Source organism: Panthera onca, chromosome X (genome assembly GCF_046562875.1).
Source record: "Panthera onca isolate mPanOnc1 chromosome X, mPanOnc1 haplotype 2, whole genome shotgun sequence".
NCBI lineage: Eukaryota > Metazoa > Chordata > Mammalia > Carnivora > Felidae > Panthera > Panthera onca.
The window spans coordinates 92,987,274-93,006,628 of NC_138357.1; the positions used below are offsets into that span (position 1 = coordinate 92,987,274).

Genomic DNA, 19,355 nt, shown 5'->3' on the forward strand with positions numbered 1-19,355 from the left:
ACCAATGTACCATGACTGAAGTACACTGAAGAGATTCTAGTATCTTAGATCTCCTTTTAGACTCCAGATGGCTGTGAAGGTGAGTGAGTGTATGAGTATGCATGCGTATACTCACACACCTATGTGTGGAGACCACAGAAAAGGTACCCCTATTCTAGTATACTTTGGCTACTTCAGTATTCCCCAAACCCCAAAAGGTTGAGAAACATCAGTTACTTGCTTGAGACTTTAAAATTCTGAGCCAGGACTCATGGAATGCTATAGCATAGACCTGACAAGTTTAATGGCTATTTTTTCACTGGATACATTGGACATAAAAGACCTGTAACTCATCCCCTAATTTTGAGTACAATGGACTCCAAACACCAGCCAGAATGCAAGAGGTTGAAAATGCACCAACTTCCATTTCTGGGACAAGATAGTTTAGACTCACTTTTTCTTGCCCCTTTCCTAGAAGTACAACTATCAATGCCTTGGAAATTATTTAAGTGACAGCAATAAAAGGACTCAGAATTGGGAAGAAGGTAAAGTAGCAGTACTTGAGGAATAACCACGTGGTAAATTCACTGGGTTTTCTTTTCTTCCTTCCATTTACTCCTGGACTGGGTGCTAGAGAGACCTACTACTGAGAACAACCAAAAGGCATAGAAAACAGAAGCAAAAACCTGTTTTCTCTAGTCAAAGGACCAGGAAAGGGGAAGGTCTACAGAGACTTAGTGGGACTCCACACCTGGAGCCCGGTGGGCAGTCTAATCTGTCCACAGCCCTAGCAAGAACGCCCCTGGTGGGTGGTCTGATCTGCCAGCAGCATCAAAGCCCTGTCCGTTTCAGCCCCCGTGCCACAACCTAGGCCCCAGTCACCTGATCTGCCTACAACAGCAACAAGAACAAAGGCCAGGCTATACCAGCCTTGGCTCTACAACTGGCCTAGCAGGCAGGCTGATCTGTAGGTGGCTATGGCAGCAGCAGTGGTCATTTGTTTTCCCTCTTCTGACCAGCCCCTCCTTCTCCAAGGTTGCCCAGGGATAGCCAGTGGTCCTGGGAGGCACCTTTTGTCCCTGCAGATGACGTCAGCAGGGACTGACTGGGAGCCTTAGCACCAGAAAAAGGAAGCAGACCAAAACGGCATTGTAAGGATTCAGAAAACTAAGCAACTGTCATTGGAACTAAAGCCCACAAAAGAACCCAAGAACTTCCATAGTAAACCTAAACAGGGTGACTGCCTGCTAAAATAGAAGATTCTTTGATCAAGAGCCTAATAGAGACCAAAATGTCCGAGATATTTGCTAAGCACCAGGAAAACCACAATTTGAATGAGAAAAGACCTTCAACCGAGGCCAGCACTGACTTGAATCCGATATTGGAATTGTCTCATGGGAGTTTTAATTCAGCTGTCATAAAATTGTTCCAACAGTTGGCTACAGATTTTCTTGAAACAAATGAAAATAAAGATCTCAGCAAAATAGAGCCAGGAGCAGTTCCTAATGAATTGGAATTGGAATGTGAAGGAATGGGATCAAGAATGGCACCATAATTTTTGGCTAAGGAACTGGAAGGAAATGTGGACTTGGCCTTCAACTGGGATCGGGAGAAGGGAGATTAAAAAGCTCAGGAGTTTACTTTCAGACACGTTGAGGGATACGATGGTCCTTTCCTCTTCTTGTCCTCTGTGTTGTGTGCCTTATTGATTAAAAGGAAATCCTACATGAGCCACTGAAAGGTTGATCCACCCTTGGGAAACTGGTTAAAAATTACTAACTATGCATTACTGACTTGCATATTCTTTGTAACATTCAGGGACTTTGGTTTCTTACCTAACTTGAAAAATTCCCCAACTGTTTGAATATTCAATTTTACTATCTTGCCTAAACAGTTTATATCCACTTATTTTATACTCTTATTTTCTTATTTTTTTCCCTAAAGCAGTTATTTTCCAGATCATCTCCTTTAGACCTAGAAACTGATTACTACAATTATGATTCAAAACCTATTTTCTGCTGCCCTGCACTGAGCTGGGTAATTAGGTATAAATGCTTATTCCTTTGTATGCTTTGCCTTTTTGTTAACTGTTTTTTGGTTAAAAGACCAGAGGTTACATTATTGCCTGCTGAATATGCTTATATTAACAATTGTAAAAAGCAAATTACTTTTGGGAGTATTAATGAATAGACATTTAAATTGCATAGTTAAATCTTTTCCATCCTTTACTGAGCAAACAATTGGATTATCTCCCTCGCTGTAAGAATTTAAACAACAATTTATATGCTGTGTTTGGGTGGGAGAGTGTTCGTTTCAGAAAAAAGTTTGAAATCGGACTATTTCATAGCTATTACAGCTTTGCAATTTGTAGTATTATAAATATTAAAATCTAGATCATCGTGTCCAATAGGTTTTTCAGGGGACACTAATGATAGGTGCAACATGGGTGATGGTTTTCCGACTGCAAGACTTAGCTGCTGACATCTAATGTGGACATGGGGTGCAGATGGGGGGGTATTTCATATGCTGTTGACCAAACTTGACAGAGAAACTTTTATTCCTTCAGGACTCCACAAGATGCCAATGTGGGAAACCCCAATTGAGAGTGTTAGCCAAATACGTTTTTGTTTCTGTGCTACTGTGTAAACTTTGCATAATCCGAATGCAACTAAAATGAATAACAGAGAAAGGAGTGTATCGCCGGCCTTGAGGTTTCTTTCACTAATTTATGTAATTTACATGAGATAATTTCATTTCAGAACTAGATCTAACTTGTTAGGGAGATCCATAAAATGTAGTTGTGAGTGGGAAGAGATTAACAGTACTATGATACAGAAGTATCGCTGGCAAAAGACAAAACAAAACAAAAAACCCTAGTAATGAAGATAGTAATTTCTCGGCCCAAATATTAGTTAATAGCAGGCAACAATACTATTAGAGGAATAAGGTAGCATTTGGAAAACCATGTTAGTGACATGTTAACAGCACACACTTCTTTTATAAATACGATTTACAATATAACTTCATGCTGCCAGACTTCTGTAATTTTTAGTTTCAGTTTATAAAGACTAGACAGTGCACGCAGAATTTGACAACTGCGATAATTTTAGTACTAGTTGTAAGTAATTAAGTTCATGAACACTAGTAGAAAGTCAGGAGCAAGTTTCCAAACAGTTGTTTCTCCACTAAATATTTTCATTGGGCCAGTTTCTGATATATAGTCCCACATGTAGAAAAATAGCAAAATGTGATTGTGCAGCTCTTAATTTAAAAATGGAAATTATGCTTTTCTTGTGCCAGCCTTGAGAGGAATGGGGAGAATCTTTGTGTTTGTGCCTAGGGCAGAGCCCGCTAAGCACTTGGTCTTTGTGTTTATTTCTATAAGATACTATGTTCTAAAGAGCCTGCCTTTAGCAATTTTATTTTTCTTTCTGGGCTTCTTGTAGTCTTTTGGCAGAGATTCCAGCAGTTCCCTTTGGAGAAATGGGGGGATATGTTCATGTTTTCTGGGATTCTTCTTTGGTCTGTACTCTTAAGGACTCTCATTCACATCAGTGGCTTCAGTTACCTTCTGTTCACTCATGCCTCCTTTAAGGAGTGTGGAGACTGAGAACTTAGATCTTGGAGTTCCATATGTCTTGGTTCCAGTCCTGACTCTACCACTCACTATCTGTCTAGGCCTAGGCAACCTGGCTTGGCCTCAGTTTTCCTAATCTATAAAATGGGGGCCAATAGTTTCTTAGCTGTTATGATAAGTAATGATATATATTACAAATAGAGAATCCATATAAGGTTCTTACCATGCTTGGCAAATGGTATGCTGTAAATGGTAGTTGGTGTTGTCTTCATCATCTGCATGTTGATCCCTTCCTTGAACTTTATATTCCTGTCTAATCGTCCTCTATAGATCTCTGCCTGGATAGTTTGTGGAAATCAGTATTTTGGAAATCAGTGTTTTCAAAACACAGCCAGGACGCCTGGGTGGCTCAGTCGGTTAAGCATCCAACTTTGGCTCAGGTCATGATCTCCCAGCTTGTGAGTTCAAGCCCCCACCTAGGGCTCTGTGCTGACGGCTCAGAGCCTGGAGCCTGCTTCGGATTCTGTCTCGCTCTCTCTCTCTGCCCCTCCCCAACTCACACTCTGTCTCTCTCTCTCAAAAATAAACTTAAACAAACAACTCACAGGCCCGTGTCTCCTTTTCAGCTTTGTACTCACTCTTTCTCATATAGCTCCTCCCTCATTTGATGGTGTCATTATTTACTTAGTAACTGTTGCCAGAAATCTGTAAGTCATTCTTTCAACTGACCCCCAAGCTAATCATTCACTACTCTGTCGATTTAAGTATCTCAGTTGCCTCTAGTGTATTGGTTTAGGTGTTTGTCACCTCAGGCTTGGGCTAATGGGGTAACTTCCTAACTGGCCCGTACTCACCCCCTCAACCTATCTTCTTCTGCCCTCCTTTTTTTCTAGCCGCTTATTTCCCTCCAATTTTTCACACCAGTAACACCAGATAGCTTGTAGTATCTAGTACAAACCATGCTTTGACTTGGCTGTAGGCTGTTCTACATGCTACTACTAATTTCTGGAATTTTCCCCTTTCCCTTTTTGGTGTGAAAAAAGTATTCATCTTTCTAAGCCCTCCTAAGTGTCTGTCTCATAGAGGCTTTCTCTGACTGCCTTCCTATCCACAGATAATAAACCCTGGGGTATTACACTATTTTAATACCTTGTTCTATAGCATACTAAGATTATGTGTATGTACCAATAACAATCTGTTACGATTAGGTGTTTCTTGAGGGCAAAGATTGCTTTATTAATCTTTTATTAAAATAGTCTGTTTGCACTGTGGGGGGAGGGGGGGACAGGGATCTTTCCGTTGGGGGAAAATGAGGTAAATGAATAAGATGTGCAAATATCAATAGAATTTGTTTAATGTCAGTGTTTAGCAACCAATAACCTGAAAGTTCTTTATGCATTTAGCTAAAAAGGCCTAAGTATGTACAACCAAGTCAGATTTCTTACTTTGGGATGTGTTTACTTCTTCATATGTTTTATTTTTTTCCTTTTTTTCCTCCTCTGTTCTTCTTCCTATGTTTCATATCTATTATGAAAGTATTTTTCTTCTGTTAGCAAGTCTCTTGATACATGCTCCATCATATATGAGCTAACAAAGACCAAGAGTCCATGTGCTTCTACCATGGCCTTAACCCTAGCCCTTCAAACACATGCACAAACACACATATCAATCAAGTTTTCCAGAACTTTTGGATTAGCAGGAATTGCTATATGTACTCTGCAGACCTCTCAAAGAAGTGGTGAATATATCCTATGTAGATTCAGACCAGAGAATGGTATGCTATATAAAATCTAAAGATCTCCTAAACTTTTCACTGAACTTTTCACAGGGTTTGACAGAGGTACTAATTATGCCAATACAAGTACTGAATTAGTAAATGTTAGTCTTAACTCTTTGAATTACTCAGCTTTGACAGTTGAGCTAGATTTGTTCTGTTAGCTTATTGGAGATCTACAACCAACTTTTTCAAATAAGCCTCCCCTTTCTATTTTCAAGGAACAATCTGAATTGTACTGAGCTTAATTCCTCTGTCAGCTCTTTAATTGTTAACATTCAAGGCAGCAGTTCCTGAGACTTTGATTTTAATAATTTTCCACATCATGTGTGTTTCTTTGGCAGTAGCTATGATTAGGCAAAGTTTCTTCCTTTGGTTTAGTCACTGTAACTAAAGTAATACATAAATACATAAAGCTTGGTATGTATATGTAAGTGTGTGTGTTGGAGGATGGAGGGGGGTACCTGAAGTATTAAAGAGAAAGTGTCAGAACAACATCCCTCTCCTATCACTACCACAAAGCTACAGGAAAACAGGGGAAAGATTTCTTGATGGGATGATATGTATGAGCTCTTCCTTAGTGGCAATGACTAATGGCATTGAAATAAGAGGAAAAGACCATCATTGTCTTTATTAGCTATTATTTATATATTTGTGTCTATAAAATGTAGTTCATAAGATTTTATTCTTACTGCTAATGTCATTATTGTATTTTCACTTTGTTTCCTTTTTACTCACCCGCCATTTATTTCCCTCAACTAACATCAGAACTGTATAGAAAGTAGTAGGAAGATAGAGACTTAGTAAATGGGTAGAGAAACAGGTAAGTAGAAGTACCATAATTTTTCAGTTTTTTTTTTAACGTTTTTATTTATTTTCGAGACAGAGGGAGACAGAGCATGAATGGGGGAGGGTCAGAGAGAGAGAGGGAGACACAGAATCCGAAACAGGCTCCAGGCTCTGAGCAGTCAGCACAGAGCCTGACGCGGGGCTTGAACTCACGGACCGCAAGATCACGACCTGAGCCGAAGTCGGACGCTTAACTGACTGAGCCACCCAGGCGCCCCAATTTTTCAGTTTTATATACATGGGTAAAATTGTGTGATATAAATGTATCAGTGGCTTGCTCATTCCTAGTTTATTTTTGATACATCATTCGCCAAATATTTATCGAGGGTCCAGTATATACCAGGTACTCATTGAGTTTATATTCTAAATAAATTAATAATATATATTATAAATATATATTACATAATATTAATATATATATGCATGTGTGCATATCCACATATGCACACTTACAGATGATATTCATTATTTGCAGTGGTTATGTTCTATAAAGTTGCCACGAACACTGAATGAAGGCTGAACCATTGCCCCCAGGGGAAATACAGGGTTAGGTTCCTGTGAGCCTTTGGTCACATTTTCTTCAACCAAATCAATGCATAACCTGTTTTATGTGTATTTTTGTTTAAAGATCCCTTATTTCATATATATTGTTGATTCATTAACATTGAACACCTGACCAACAGCTCTATAATTCATTCTATGAATGAAGCCTATCTAACACACGTATTTTCTCCTTAAGGCACCCCACAACCTTCTTGCGCTTAAGAACACTAGACATTTTGGATTTATTTATTTTTATTTATATGAGTTTTATAAACCAAGCTGTATTGCTCATACAAGAACACAGAAGAAAGGTTGAATTTTAAGAGTGAGAGGATAGGGGCCCCTGGGTAGGTCAGTTGGTTGAGGGTCCAACTTCGGCTCAGGTCATGAACTATGGTTCGTGAGATCAAGCCCTGCATTGGGCTCTAGGCTGACAGCTGGAGCCTGCTTCAGATTCTTTGTCTCACTCGCTCTCTGCCCCTACCCTGCTCATTCCCAGCCTGCCCCTGCCTCTCTCTCTCTCTCTCTCTCTCTCTCTCTCAAAAATAAAATAAACATTTAAAAAAAAACAAAACACTAGACAGCCCTTCAGCACTACACTTGAAGGCCATTTTAAAGAATGAAAATTAGCAACAAAAAGCACAAAATGTGAAAAAATGCACTAAATGGCAAAAAGGACACTTGCTTACAGTACGACAGCTGAAACAAGAGGGCAGAGTGTCACCTCATTCACCCTTAGCTAATAACATCCACATCAGGTGACTCAAATTTTTTGCTTTTAGGCACGTGTTTGCCAAAGACTGAAAGTTCAGTGGGTATTGATTTTGGGTTACAAATAAATGTTAGTAAGTGATTTTGTAAATACTCCACAAATAATGAGGATTGACTGCACGTCAACTGTATGTGTATGCATGTATATATTTACAAATATCATGTGTGTATATATTTTTATATATATGTATATAATATGAATTTGTACTTGGTCTTCACTTACCGCATCCTCCTCTTTCCTTTTGTTAATTGGTTCTTTTTTGTTCATGATTTTCCTGTATCCCTTGTGGTACATTGCACAATTCATTATAAAGTAATGAAGCTTCTAGTCCTGTGATATGCACAGAGAGTTCATCCCATTACAATGAATATAATTCATATTGACTTTATTATGTTTGAGATGCAAACACTGTTTTCTTTTATAGATATCAAGTCACTTAAGATAATTTGTACAGATATGTAAAAAATTAAGACTTTTGGTTAGCAAGATCTTAAGGTTGTGACTCTGAACTATTAAAAACATTTTTTTAACTGGGAAATGTATGCATGGAGGAGTATGTAAAGTGTGTGTGTATTGGAGAATAATAGTGGAACGAAAACTGATGAATCTATCATCCAGGTTATGAAATAGAATATTATTAGTACCTTTAAAAGCCCTTTGCGTGCCCCTTCCCAATCACAGCCTCCCTCCCCACATAGCCACTATCTGGCTTTTATGTTAATAATTTCTTTTGATTTTCTTTATAGCTTTACCACCTAGGTATGTATGCCTAAAAAGCATATTTTTTAGGCTTTACAAACCAAGTAGGACAGGGCAATATTACCACTATTGTACGAAGACTCTCAGGAGGAGAGAAGCTGAACAGAACCTCTTGTTCACAGTCTGGCTTCAGATACCCTGAGAGTGTATAGGAGCCCCTTCTGGGAAGGTGAATGGCAAGGGCGCAGCTAAATCCCAAGACATGGGGCTCCTCACAGGCAGGACATTAGTGCTGTGGTATGGGGCTGGTTTACTGTTCTACAGGAATAAGGTCAGGAGGCTTGGGCTGCCCTGCATTTTCCTGCTTTTCAGTCCACTGCCTCCAGCTCTCAGGAATATACCAAAGGAGAACACTGCTATGGAGTGAAATGAGCATCTTCTCTCCAGGTAGCTGAGAAGAGCAGAAATCTTATCAGCCCCTGGCTGGAAGAAACAAAATGGAAGAATGGGCCCAGCACCCCCCGTCCTTCTGTTTTGAGGTTGAAAAGGTGGCAGGGGAAACCTTTGATAGCTCCCAGTCTGGACTAGTTAACCTCTCCTTGACACCCCGCTGTCAGCCAGAGGTCCTGTTTTGTTACCCTCTTGGGGGTTCCTTTTATGTATCTCCTGTGTTGGTTAGACCTCCTCTTTGCCATCACTTGGCGCCCTTTTCGCTGATCTAGTCTCTTGTTTTGGCAAACATACCTTAAAATAATTTCTTCACGAAGTATGCACTGCAGGTAATTTATTGATCTCTTTCATGTCTGAAATCATCCTTATGATTATTGGTTTTTCTGGCTGGATATAGAATTAAAAGTTAGAAATTTCCTTCATGACTTTGAAGGTGTTGCTCTGTCATCTTCTTGCTTTTCATGTTGCCACTGAGAAATCAGAAGCCATTCTGGTTCCTGATCTTGGTGTGTGAACCATATCATACTCCCCTACTAGCAAACCCTTACCTCCACTTCTGAAAATCTGCTCTTAAATTCCACAGGTGGCATGTGCAAAGTATTTGGTGGGTCCTTTAAATCTGGGCAACTCATGATTTAAGTTCTGGGAAATTTTTTTGGATTATTCTTTTGAGTTCTTCCCTCCATTTCTTTTGTTCTTTTTGCTTTACTTTTTGGGGAATTTCCTCAATTTTATCTTCTAGCCCTTCTGTTGAGTTTTAAATTTCTCAAGGTGTTTATTTTTCAAGAGCCCTTTTTATATTTTCTGAAAGTTCTGTTTTTGTTTGATAGTTGTAATATCTTAGGATATTAATAGTAGTTTGAGGTTTTTTATCTTGTTTAGTCTGCTTCCTTTTGGTTGCTCATTCTGTTTGTTTTGAGATTTTGGTCTTCCAAATTAGAGACTATTCTCCAGATGTTTTGGGAGTTTGGTTGTCTACTCATGATTAATACTAGAGCAGTGGTTCTCAATTGGGGCCAGTTTTGCCCCCCCCCCCCCCAGGGGACATTTGACAGTGTCTGGAGACATTTTTGGATTTCAAAACTGGGTGAAGGGGTGCTGCTGAGATTGCTGTTAAGCATCCTGTAATGCAGGGGACATCCTCCTACAAGAAAGAACAGGCCAGGCCAAAATGCCAGTAGTGCTGAGGTTGGAAACCCTGCAGGAGATGAATTGAAAGCTGATTGGGAGCTCTGAATTTGTGGGCAGAGCTTGTTGAGCAGTTCAAGTCATTATCTATAGATCTTTCCTTCTGGGCTGGTCATAAAACGCAACAGAAAATCTTTCTCCTACCTGAAGGATAAAGCTCTAGCTTCTAACATTCCCCCTTGTTAAGGAGAAAGGGGCTGGGATTGTCTACATTCAATTTGAGTGATCACTCAATCCCCTTGCTTTCCACTTACTAGTAACCACTTCCTTAACTGCCTTGTGCCCCCCCAGGTTCTCAGACCCTATGTTCTACCCTCTGTAGAGAATGGGCCTCTGATAGGATGGCGGTAGCGCAGTTGCACAGTGGTATGGAGTATGGGTATGGAGGGAATCTACCACTCTACCTGCTGCTTTAGAGATTTCATTTCATTCAAACCTTGTTCTTTTAGCCCCACTCTCTTAACCTCTAGTTCAGGTTTATCTGGTGCTGCCAGTTCAAGAGCTTCTTGAAGAACTTGGAGTGTAAACGAATGGGTTTGGTTTTGAACGTTCCCTCTTTTCTGTTTGTCCTTCAGCTTTCCTGAGTCTGCTAAGTCAGTCACTACTCTATCTGCTTTTTTGCTTCCTCAAATTTGATTATTACTATTATCCCCTCTCCTTTCTCCCAGTCCTTTTTAAAAAATGATAAGCCCTTTGGTATCATTTGAAAGGGGTTTGGGGAGGAAGATAAATTAGATGCATTGTGTTAAATCTATCCTATTATCCTGGAAACCAACATACTATATTCTAGCCTGATTTCACTTAATTCTGGTCTCCTTTTTGGATGGATTTACTGTTGCTATCAAAATTGCTTATTTCCTAGACTTAACCTTTTTTCACATAAGTGAGAACCAGAGGAGACGACTCTGTCTGCAAAGAGACACAGCTGCATTCTTTTCAAAACTTTAGGCCATGGTATAGCAATATTCACTCGCAACATATTCTGGTTTAATTGACCTTTTACTTAAAAACAGAATTCTGCGAGCCACCACCTGCCTCATGGAACCTTGTGCCACAATCCCTATCAAAATTCACTGCTCTAAAAGAGTTGAATAAAGAATGTCTATTTTATCAAATGTGAAATGCTATCAGTTATCTTATTTCATTTTGATTAACACGCTGGCTAGGATTAGTAGAAACATGAGAAAGGTAGTCATCTATGATGATGGCTTACAACTATCTGTCAATATTTTCCCCCACATAAATACTCAGGAATGAGCTGCACCATAGACTAAATGCAAGGATGAAATTTCAAGCATCAAAGAATTTAGGCCAGATAGATGGCGAGACCTAGGCCTCCTGAACTTTTGCTATTGCTTAACATATCATTCGCATATAATTAATAAGTATAAAACATTTACTGTATTACACACACTTTATTACACCCTCCTTTTTAAGATGGGAAACCCAGCCAGAGTATTTCATAGCTTGCCTGTCTTTGACCTGTCAACCAAATAAGTGTACTCAGATCCTGCTAAAATTATAAACACTGTATACTCATTTGAATTTTTATCAGTTTCCATTGAGTTTCTAGTTGGTGGATTAAATCATAAGAAAAACGTTAGGTATGTTTCTTTTTTGTGTACTAAATTTGATTCATCTTTTCTAATTCCCTGGGTGCCACTGAGGGACAGACCCTTGAAATGCTTTACTTTTGACCTGTCTTCAGGTCATTGGTGGTTCATAAGTGAACTCATTTTCCTTCCCTCACATTATAAAATTAGCCTAAAGAATTGAGGATTTGGTTTTTTATTTTTATTCACAGATTTAGACACCTTTCTTGGTTTTTTTTCCCTCTGTATTCCCCTTTTTCTCTCTTTCTTCATTTTACTGTTACTAAAAGGGTGGAGAGAGAAGCTATGCTTTCTTCTTTACCTTTGTTCAAACAGGAAAAAGTAAAAAAAAAAAAATGACTCTATTGTCCACGAATAATCCCACATACAGATCTTGGAACATTTCCAAAAAGATGTAGTGAATTGAAGCACACAACACAAATGTATATATAAATAGAATCCCAAGGGTTTATGTGTGGACAAAAACCAATTACATTAAGCATTTCCTGAAATTGCTTGCTGTTGTCAGGATAAGTAATCACAAGTAAGACATCCAGATTGAGAATGAAAACGTTTGTGGGAGTCCTGCCTCACTGTTATATTGTCTTCTCTTGGAGGAAAATCTTTGAATATTTTTGAGTGGTTATCAAAAAAGGTCCTCTTTCTTCAGAGTTCTGAAAGGCCCATTATTACTATTTTTTTCCTTCCAGTTGAGCTTTGTTAGATTGCTTGAAGAGAGAGATTTGAGGCTGTGGTGTAATTGATGTTCAGATGATGGCACGGTGAAATCAACTAATTTGTATGATGTTAGAGAAATGTTTCAGTCTGGGTTAGATGACATTCTTTTCCTTGTCTCCTGATTGAGAGAAAGACAAACCTTCTTTGAGGCAAACAGTATCACAGGTGTCCCGGTGTAAGTGACCAATGAGGGTGTTTTTTTTTTCCTGAGCAGAGAGGGGAATATGCATGTGTATACGTGTATGTGTATTTAATGACCTAAACCACACTCGTTTTCAAATAAGCTATAGTATATTGCTGTTGCCTTCTGTATTATTCAGTAGTCAATCCAAGCATGTACAAATGAATCTTTGGATTATCTTTTGTTCAGATACTTGATAACTGTTAATCACAAGGAACTGTGTGTATGTAACAATCATCCCAGTTGATTCAATTGTATGGGCAGTATTGAGAGCCACCAATTTAGGGAGAGAGCTGGATGACTCAAATGACTGGGTCAGTGGCTCTCCTGGTAGAAATTACTTCCTTTCCATTGGCAATTTAGAACAATTCTAATTTGATGTTTAAGGAAGATAGGTTTTTCTGTGACTTCATGTGAGACTGGAGAGGTTGTTGGGACAAAGTCATGCAGGGCTTTCTCTTTGTGAAGTGCCTTTTCAAATCTTTTGACCTGATTCTACTAGGGTGTATTTTCCTATTTGGGAATTATTCATGTGTTTTGGTTCTTAACTAAATATTATGCATTAAAAATACCTTCTTTCTCTGAGATTTTAAGCAGAAACATAAGATCAGATTTTCATTTTTAAAACATGACTGCCAGAGCAAATGAGAGAAACCAGCTTTTTAGTAGTCCTGCTAGAAGATGGTAGTAGCTTAAACTAGGGTATGATACATGGAGAGAGGTGGACAGGACTGAGAAAGATTTGAGAGAAATGCCGTAGGACTTGTTAGTGAAGATTAGATAGGCGGTGGGTAAGATGAGAGGGAAGGTGTCAAGGAAGACTTAAGTTTCTGCTTCAAAAGGTGAAAGCTGTGTGCGCTACCACTGTGATTTCTTATTTTGTTTAAGATGTTGATAATATGTATAGAATATTACAAAGATTATTTGCCTTGGGTATAAGAATACTAGTTAAAATTTTAATAAGTCATTTTGAAATTCAGATTTGTGTTCTATTCAGGCTTAGTAACTTCTAATTTATGAATTATTTACCTCATGGATTATAGAAAAATATGTTCAAAATTACATTACTTAAATTTGATCTTAAACTATGGCCATAGTAGACAATGAAACATCAGTAAGATGCTGATGGGAAACAGGGGCTGAAAATCACTGAATTAAACTTGGTATTTTTCTTCTTTTTCTTTAAGGGGTCCCTTCAGTGTTGTACGACGATGTATCAACAGAGAAACTGGGCAGCAATTTGCTGTAAAAATTGTTGATGTAGCCAAGTTCACATCAAGTCCAGGGTTAAGTACAGAAGGTAAGAGATGGATTTCAAGTAAGTTATTTGATGTCTGGCTTTATTTCATCTCCAAAATCCATTTATCAACCTAACCTTCATCTGGGGGTGGGGAATTGGTGGGTATGATATAGTGGGAAGTGGGTGGAGACAGTTTAAATTCCAGTCTAGTTTGTCAATTCTAGAAAATGGTATTTGAAAGATAGCTCGAGTCCTTTACAGTTGTAAAGCCATATAGGATTGCTCTAGGCCTATGCTTTTTCACCATGAAGATCAGCGAAATCTGGATATATGTATATATCTTTTTTAGGGTCTAATTTTGATTCCTGTGATATGGAACAAGGGATGGGAAGGGAGGGAGGGGAAATAATGGGAAAGATAATGATAATTGCAGATTCAGAAGAAACTAAGAATTCCCTCCAAATCCATAATTTACCACCTTCAGGATTATGGTCTAAATGAACTAAAAGACTCCTATATCACATTTGGCTTAAGACACTTAGGGTGTATATGTGAAAATTTGAAAGATCAGTACTGTTAGGACTTGCCAAACTTAAAACTTGGTTTTAAAACCTTGATATGGATAATCATATTTATATGCAAATCTTTTTAAACAGTATGTAAGCATTTTAAAGTTTTACACAGTTTAAGTCCTAGTTTTGTGTAGCCACAGTTCCCATGTGCTCATACTTCAGCTGGCACAATTGATTATATTTATTTTTCTAACTAGCCTGTCTTCTAAATTCAGGCTTTTTAACACTCCAGTAAAATACATAGCCTTCTTTAGTCTTTTTTGTTTTATCCCAAGAACAATGCAATTGATAGTTGAAGTTGGAAAAGCTAAGGCAGAGTAGCCTATTTATATTTTATCCAGTTATCTTAACTTTGGAAAGTAGAATCCCACATACTGTGAGCTCCAAGTTCATCTTTTTCTGTAGATCTTTTTTTCAGGATCATTACTTTTAAGTACTTTTTTAACCCTTTGAATTATTATTACCCATGACTGATTATAGAAGATTCTTAGAAGTTGTTACAGGAATCACTGATTTTTTTTTTTAAGTGCTTTAATCCTTAAAATGTTATGGTAACATTCAGAGGTTTTAGATCTTATGGACTGATACTCTAGAATTGGCTATTATTACTTTTTAATATAAATTATTTTATAAATTTAGCAGAATTTAAGATCTACTTCCAAGCAGGCTTTATATTTCCTAAAACTTACCTGTATTCAAGTTTAATATACTGTATTTGATTTTCTTTACATCAGTTGTCAACCAATAATAAAACCTTCCTGGGTCTTGAGGTAGTTTTGTGTAAACCTAGTTTATTAAACCTATGGATATGTTGAATCTATATTTCCTTTAAATGTTCTGTTACTGTTGATGAACTTAGTAAGAGTCTAGTTTAAAATAACAAGTCTAAATCAGTTACTCAGTATACCAATTTTCTATTGATTTAGCTCATTGTTATACTTAATTCTAAATCTCTTCAGGCTAAAGACATTTTCAGGGAGTCAATTGATTACTTTCTCAGTTGGCTGAGGTTGTTTATTGACAGATTTCTTCAGGGATTTCTGGTGTCATAGAGTCGGACTGCTAGGCTGAACCTCTTTTTTATTGTCACCTAGTTAGGGAGTCAAATGCCAAACTTAGGAGGAGGGGTAGGCATGTAGTCCTTGTCTCTGAGTTTGTCTGGTCTTTACCTAATATATGAGAGCCTGTCACTGAAATTGTAGCTTACTCCTTCATTGTTTTGGCACTGCTTTTGCTATATAAATATCTTCAAGCCCTATTCTGAAGACAAGGGCCAGGTCATTTCATTGATCCTGTATGGTAAGGCCACAACCTATACATATTAAATGATACCAATTGAATTCTGCATATTACTCATGATTTTACCAGGTTTGGGTAAGAGTTCAGTGTTATTCAGATGAAAATGTGCAACTTGTCTTTTATATTTATGGTGCCAAAATGTAGTTTTCCTGTCGTCTTTAGCACAGTGACTCACAATGACCAAGAAGCAAAATCAAAATTTCATCTCCACTATCCCCCCCACCTGTTTTTCCTTTTTTTCTTTTTTGCAATGGTGTTCCCATATCCTCTTATTGCTCACGTTAACACTATCTTACTTTAAGTTGGATACATTTTATTATATAATATATATATATAATAAATATTTATATAAAACCTCTTTGACCAATTTCTCCCTCCCAGTGTCTTTTAACACCTTTGCAGTCACTACAGGCAAAACATCTTATCCCCTTTGCCCTTTCAGTCCATTTACAAACTCTTAGGGTCCAAAAATGACCTCATTCATGGCTAAGTGTAGGAGATGCTATATTAGGGAGAAAATATATTTTGAAGTAAAATTTAACACAACAAAAAGGAATCCATAAATTCAAATAAGAATGTCTAGAAAGAGCTGTATTTACTATTATGTTCTGTTATTAATCCTGTCTCTCAAACAACACGTAATTTAAAATCTATTTGATTTTTTATTTTTCCATTTTATTTTTTTATTTTTGTCTTTATGGTTTATTTGATCTTTGTCATTGCCTCAATATTTTTTCCTGTTTTAGTGAATTTGTATTCAAATACATTATTGAGTAAAATAGGCTTTGTAAAGGGTCACCTGAGATCCTAACTTATGCCGTTTACTTAGATCATTATAATATAAAGACAGATAAAAGGAGCACCTACTTTAAAAAATTACTTATATTTTATTTATTTATTTATTTTGAGCAAGGGTGGTGGGCAGGGAGAGAGAGAATCCCGAGCAGGCTCTCCACTGTCAGTGCAGAGCTTGATGCAGGGCTTGAACTAATGAACCATGATGTCATGACCTGAGCCGAAATCAAGAGTTGGCTGCCCAACCGACTGAGCCATCTAGGCGCCCCAGAAGAGCACCTATTTTTAAGAGGCTTACAGTTTAATAGTCTTCAACTATTGTTTTTATAAGAACATGTGATAAATTCTAAATACAGAATTTACAATTTAGCTTTTGAAATAAAATATTGTATGTCGGAGACCTCTTGTATGTTTTAATGTTTTAAATTCTCATTGCTCCGCTGAAGATGAGATATTTTAATTATTTGAATATCTGTTTTCTATTTTTCCCCGCTAATATCATAATTTTTTTTTCAGTAGGGGTTTTTAATTTACAGGCTATGGGGTATCCAAGAACCCCTTAAATTGTAAGCAGAGTTATATATATGTGTTCATTCTCTTAGGAAGAAAGCCCACAGCTTTTACTAGTTTCATAAAAAGGCATATTATTCCTAACTGGTTCAGTTTCTTCTTTCATATGTATGAAACAATGAAATCAATTCTTATGAACATGAGGTGAATAACAAGTTTTTATTAAATGAAAGCCTAGTGAATTTATATTAGAATATTACTTCTGATCAGAGGATATTTTCATACTTACATACGCAGCCTCCATTAATGAAATTCCTTGATGAATATCTTAAAACTTTTAATTAATACACATTTTATCTCTTACTCTGTTAACCCACTAATTAAATTTTCCCTTTTTGTTTTAAAAATAGGTATCAAAATTAATTTAGGCAAAGTGTTACAAGGAAATTTTAAGGAAGGTAAGATATATAGAATTGGAAACTGAATTGACACTTTTGAGATCTTGAAGGAACTTGATTCTTCATGGTTTAATTTTAAAAGTTCAAAAATGGCAGTTTTTGTTTTGGAAAAATATTGTCTTCTAGAAAGAATATAGATTGGATTCCAGTTTACTCAGTCTCTAAGAATATCTCATTCTAAAAGTCCCAGATAGCAGATGATGTCAGCGAAATTGGAGGAGTAAGGACCTTTGACAATTCTCCTCTCCATAAAAGCAAAGAGAAAACTGGCAAAAATAGAATCAACTTTTTCAGACTCTGGAAATTAACCAAAGGCTTGCAGCTATGCAGGAAGTATTTATTCAGGAAAAGTGCTGATTCTTGCTAAGAACAGTGGGCTTTGTGGCATTTTCACTCGTCCCACTCCCATCCCCCTCTCTCCAGTTCCATGGTAACCTTGAAAATAGAGTTCACAATCATGGTGAAAACCAGGAGCTTTGGCAGCCACCAAAGGAGGCAGAACAGGGAGGGAACTCCTTGAAACCCTCATGCCCAAGAAATTATCATTATTTGATCTAGCTGGTAGTTCCCTGGTAGGGACCCCACTTGCAAGGCTTGTCTTTTTTTCACCTGACTTGGAGATTGCCTACTGCAAAAAACCTTTTTCCTGGGGGCATTTGTTGAAAACTTTTAGAGGCAGTTTAACTTCATAGCTGTCTGAGGTCGTAGAGTACCAGTTGGGACAAACAGAAAGCTAACCTAAAAGCTTAAAAAGAAAAGCTGGGGTAGTGAGAGGTCTATAGGGGCTCTGAGAAAGCTACAATATATTTCTGGGAATCAAGAAGGCTGTGCACATGTATAGGACTGTGCACATGCTTAAAAAAGACCTAACAAGGCCTTAAGCTCTCAATTCTGGCCAAGTTTCAGGCTGTGCAAGTAGGAATTGAATGCTAAGGCAGAGTTGTTAACTCCTTGAGCATTAAAGGTATACCCTAATGCATATGCAGACCCTGAGCAAAGACGAAGCTAACCCCAAGCAGAGAATAAGTGACCACACACAACAATGCAGACTTTAGACAATTAGTTCTAAAAACTCACTGAACAAATAGGAACAAAAACTGCAACAGTAACAGTTAAACCCTAGAGGAGGGGAAAGTCTAATTTCCAGAGTTGACACATTATTTAAAACGTTTAGTTTTCAACAAAATTGAGACCTACAAAGAAACAAAGGAGGGCTCATCAACAATGGGAAAAAACGCAATCAATAGAAATTATCCTTGAGCAAATGGAGTTGTTGGACCTACCAGAAAAAGAGTTTAAATTGTCTATTTTAAATGTGTTCAAAGAGATGACACTGTCTACAAAACTAAAGGAGAATATGAGCATAATATCACCAAATAGAAACTATCAGTAAAGAGGAAATTATAAAAAGACAACCAAATAGGGGTGCCTGGCCTGGGTGGCTCAGTTGGTTGAGCATCTGACTCTTGATTTTCAGTTCAGGTCATGATCTCAGGGTTGTGAAATTGAGCCCTGCATTTGAGCTCCAACACTGAGCTTGGAGCCTGCTTAAGATTCTCTCTCTCTTTCTCTCTCTTTCTCTCTCTTTCTCTCTCTTTCTCTCTCTTTCTCTCTCTCTTTCTCTCTCTCTCTCTTCTCTCTTCTCTCTCTCTCTCTCTCTCTTTCTCTCTCTCTTTCTCTCTCTCTTTCTCTCTCTCTTTCTCTCTCTCTTTCTCTCTCTCTTTCTCTCTCTCTTTCTCTCTCTCTTTCTCTCTCTCTTTCTCTCTCTCTTTCTCTCTCTCTTTCTCTCTCTCTCTTTCTCTCTCTCTCTCTCTTTCTCTCTCTCTCTCTTTCTCTCTCTCTCTCTCTCTCTTTCTCTCTCTCTTTCTCTCTCTCTTTCTCTCTCTCTTTCTCTCTCTCTTTCTCTCTCTCTTTCTCTCTCTCTTTCTCTCTCTCTTTCTCTCTCTCTTCTCTCTCTCTCTCTCTCCCCCCTCCCCCCCGCTCTTGCATGCTTTCTCTCTCTCAAAATTTAAAGAAGAGAGAGAACCAAATAGCAATTCTGGAATGGAAAAGTACAATAAACAAAAACAGTGTTACTGGAAAGACTCAACGGTAGATTTGAGCAGACAACAAAGAATTAGCAGTCTTGAGGATAGGGCC

At 37.8% G+C, this 19,355-nt stretch overlaps 1 protein-coding gene across 13 annotated transcripts in view; it reads left to right on the forward strand.

Moving 5' to 3' along the window:
* Positions 1 to 19,355, forward strand: part of CASK (calcium/calmodulin dependent serine protein kinase) — a 359,937-nt gene that overhangs the window by 51,941 nt on the left and 288,641 nt on the right. For 7 of the 13 annotated variants that reach the window (XM_081793031.1, XM_081793032.1, XM_081793036.1 and 4 more), the window contains exon 2: positions 13,530 to 13,642. In XM_081793031.1, the coding sequence (XP_081649157.1) occupies positions 13,530 to 13,642 (113 nt within the window). Of the gene's footprint in view, positions 1 to 13,529; positions 13,661 to 19,355 lie in introns of all 13 variants that reach the window. The other 6 variants (XM_081793028.1, XM_081793029.1, XM_081793034.1 and 3 more) reach the window with 1 other exon arrangement.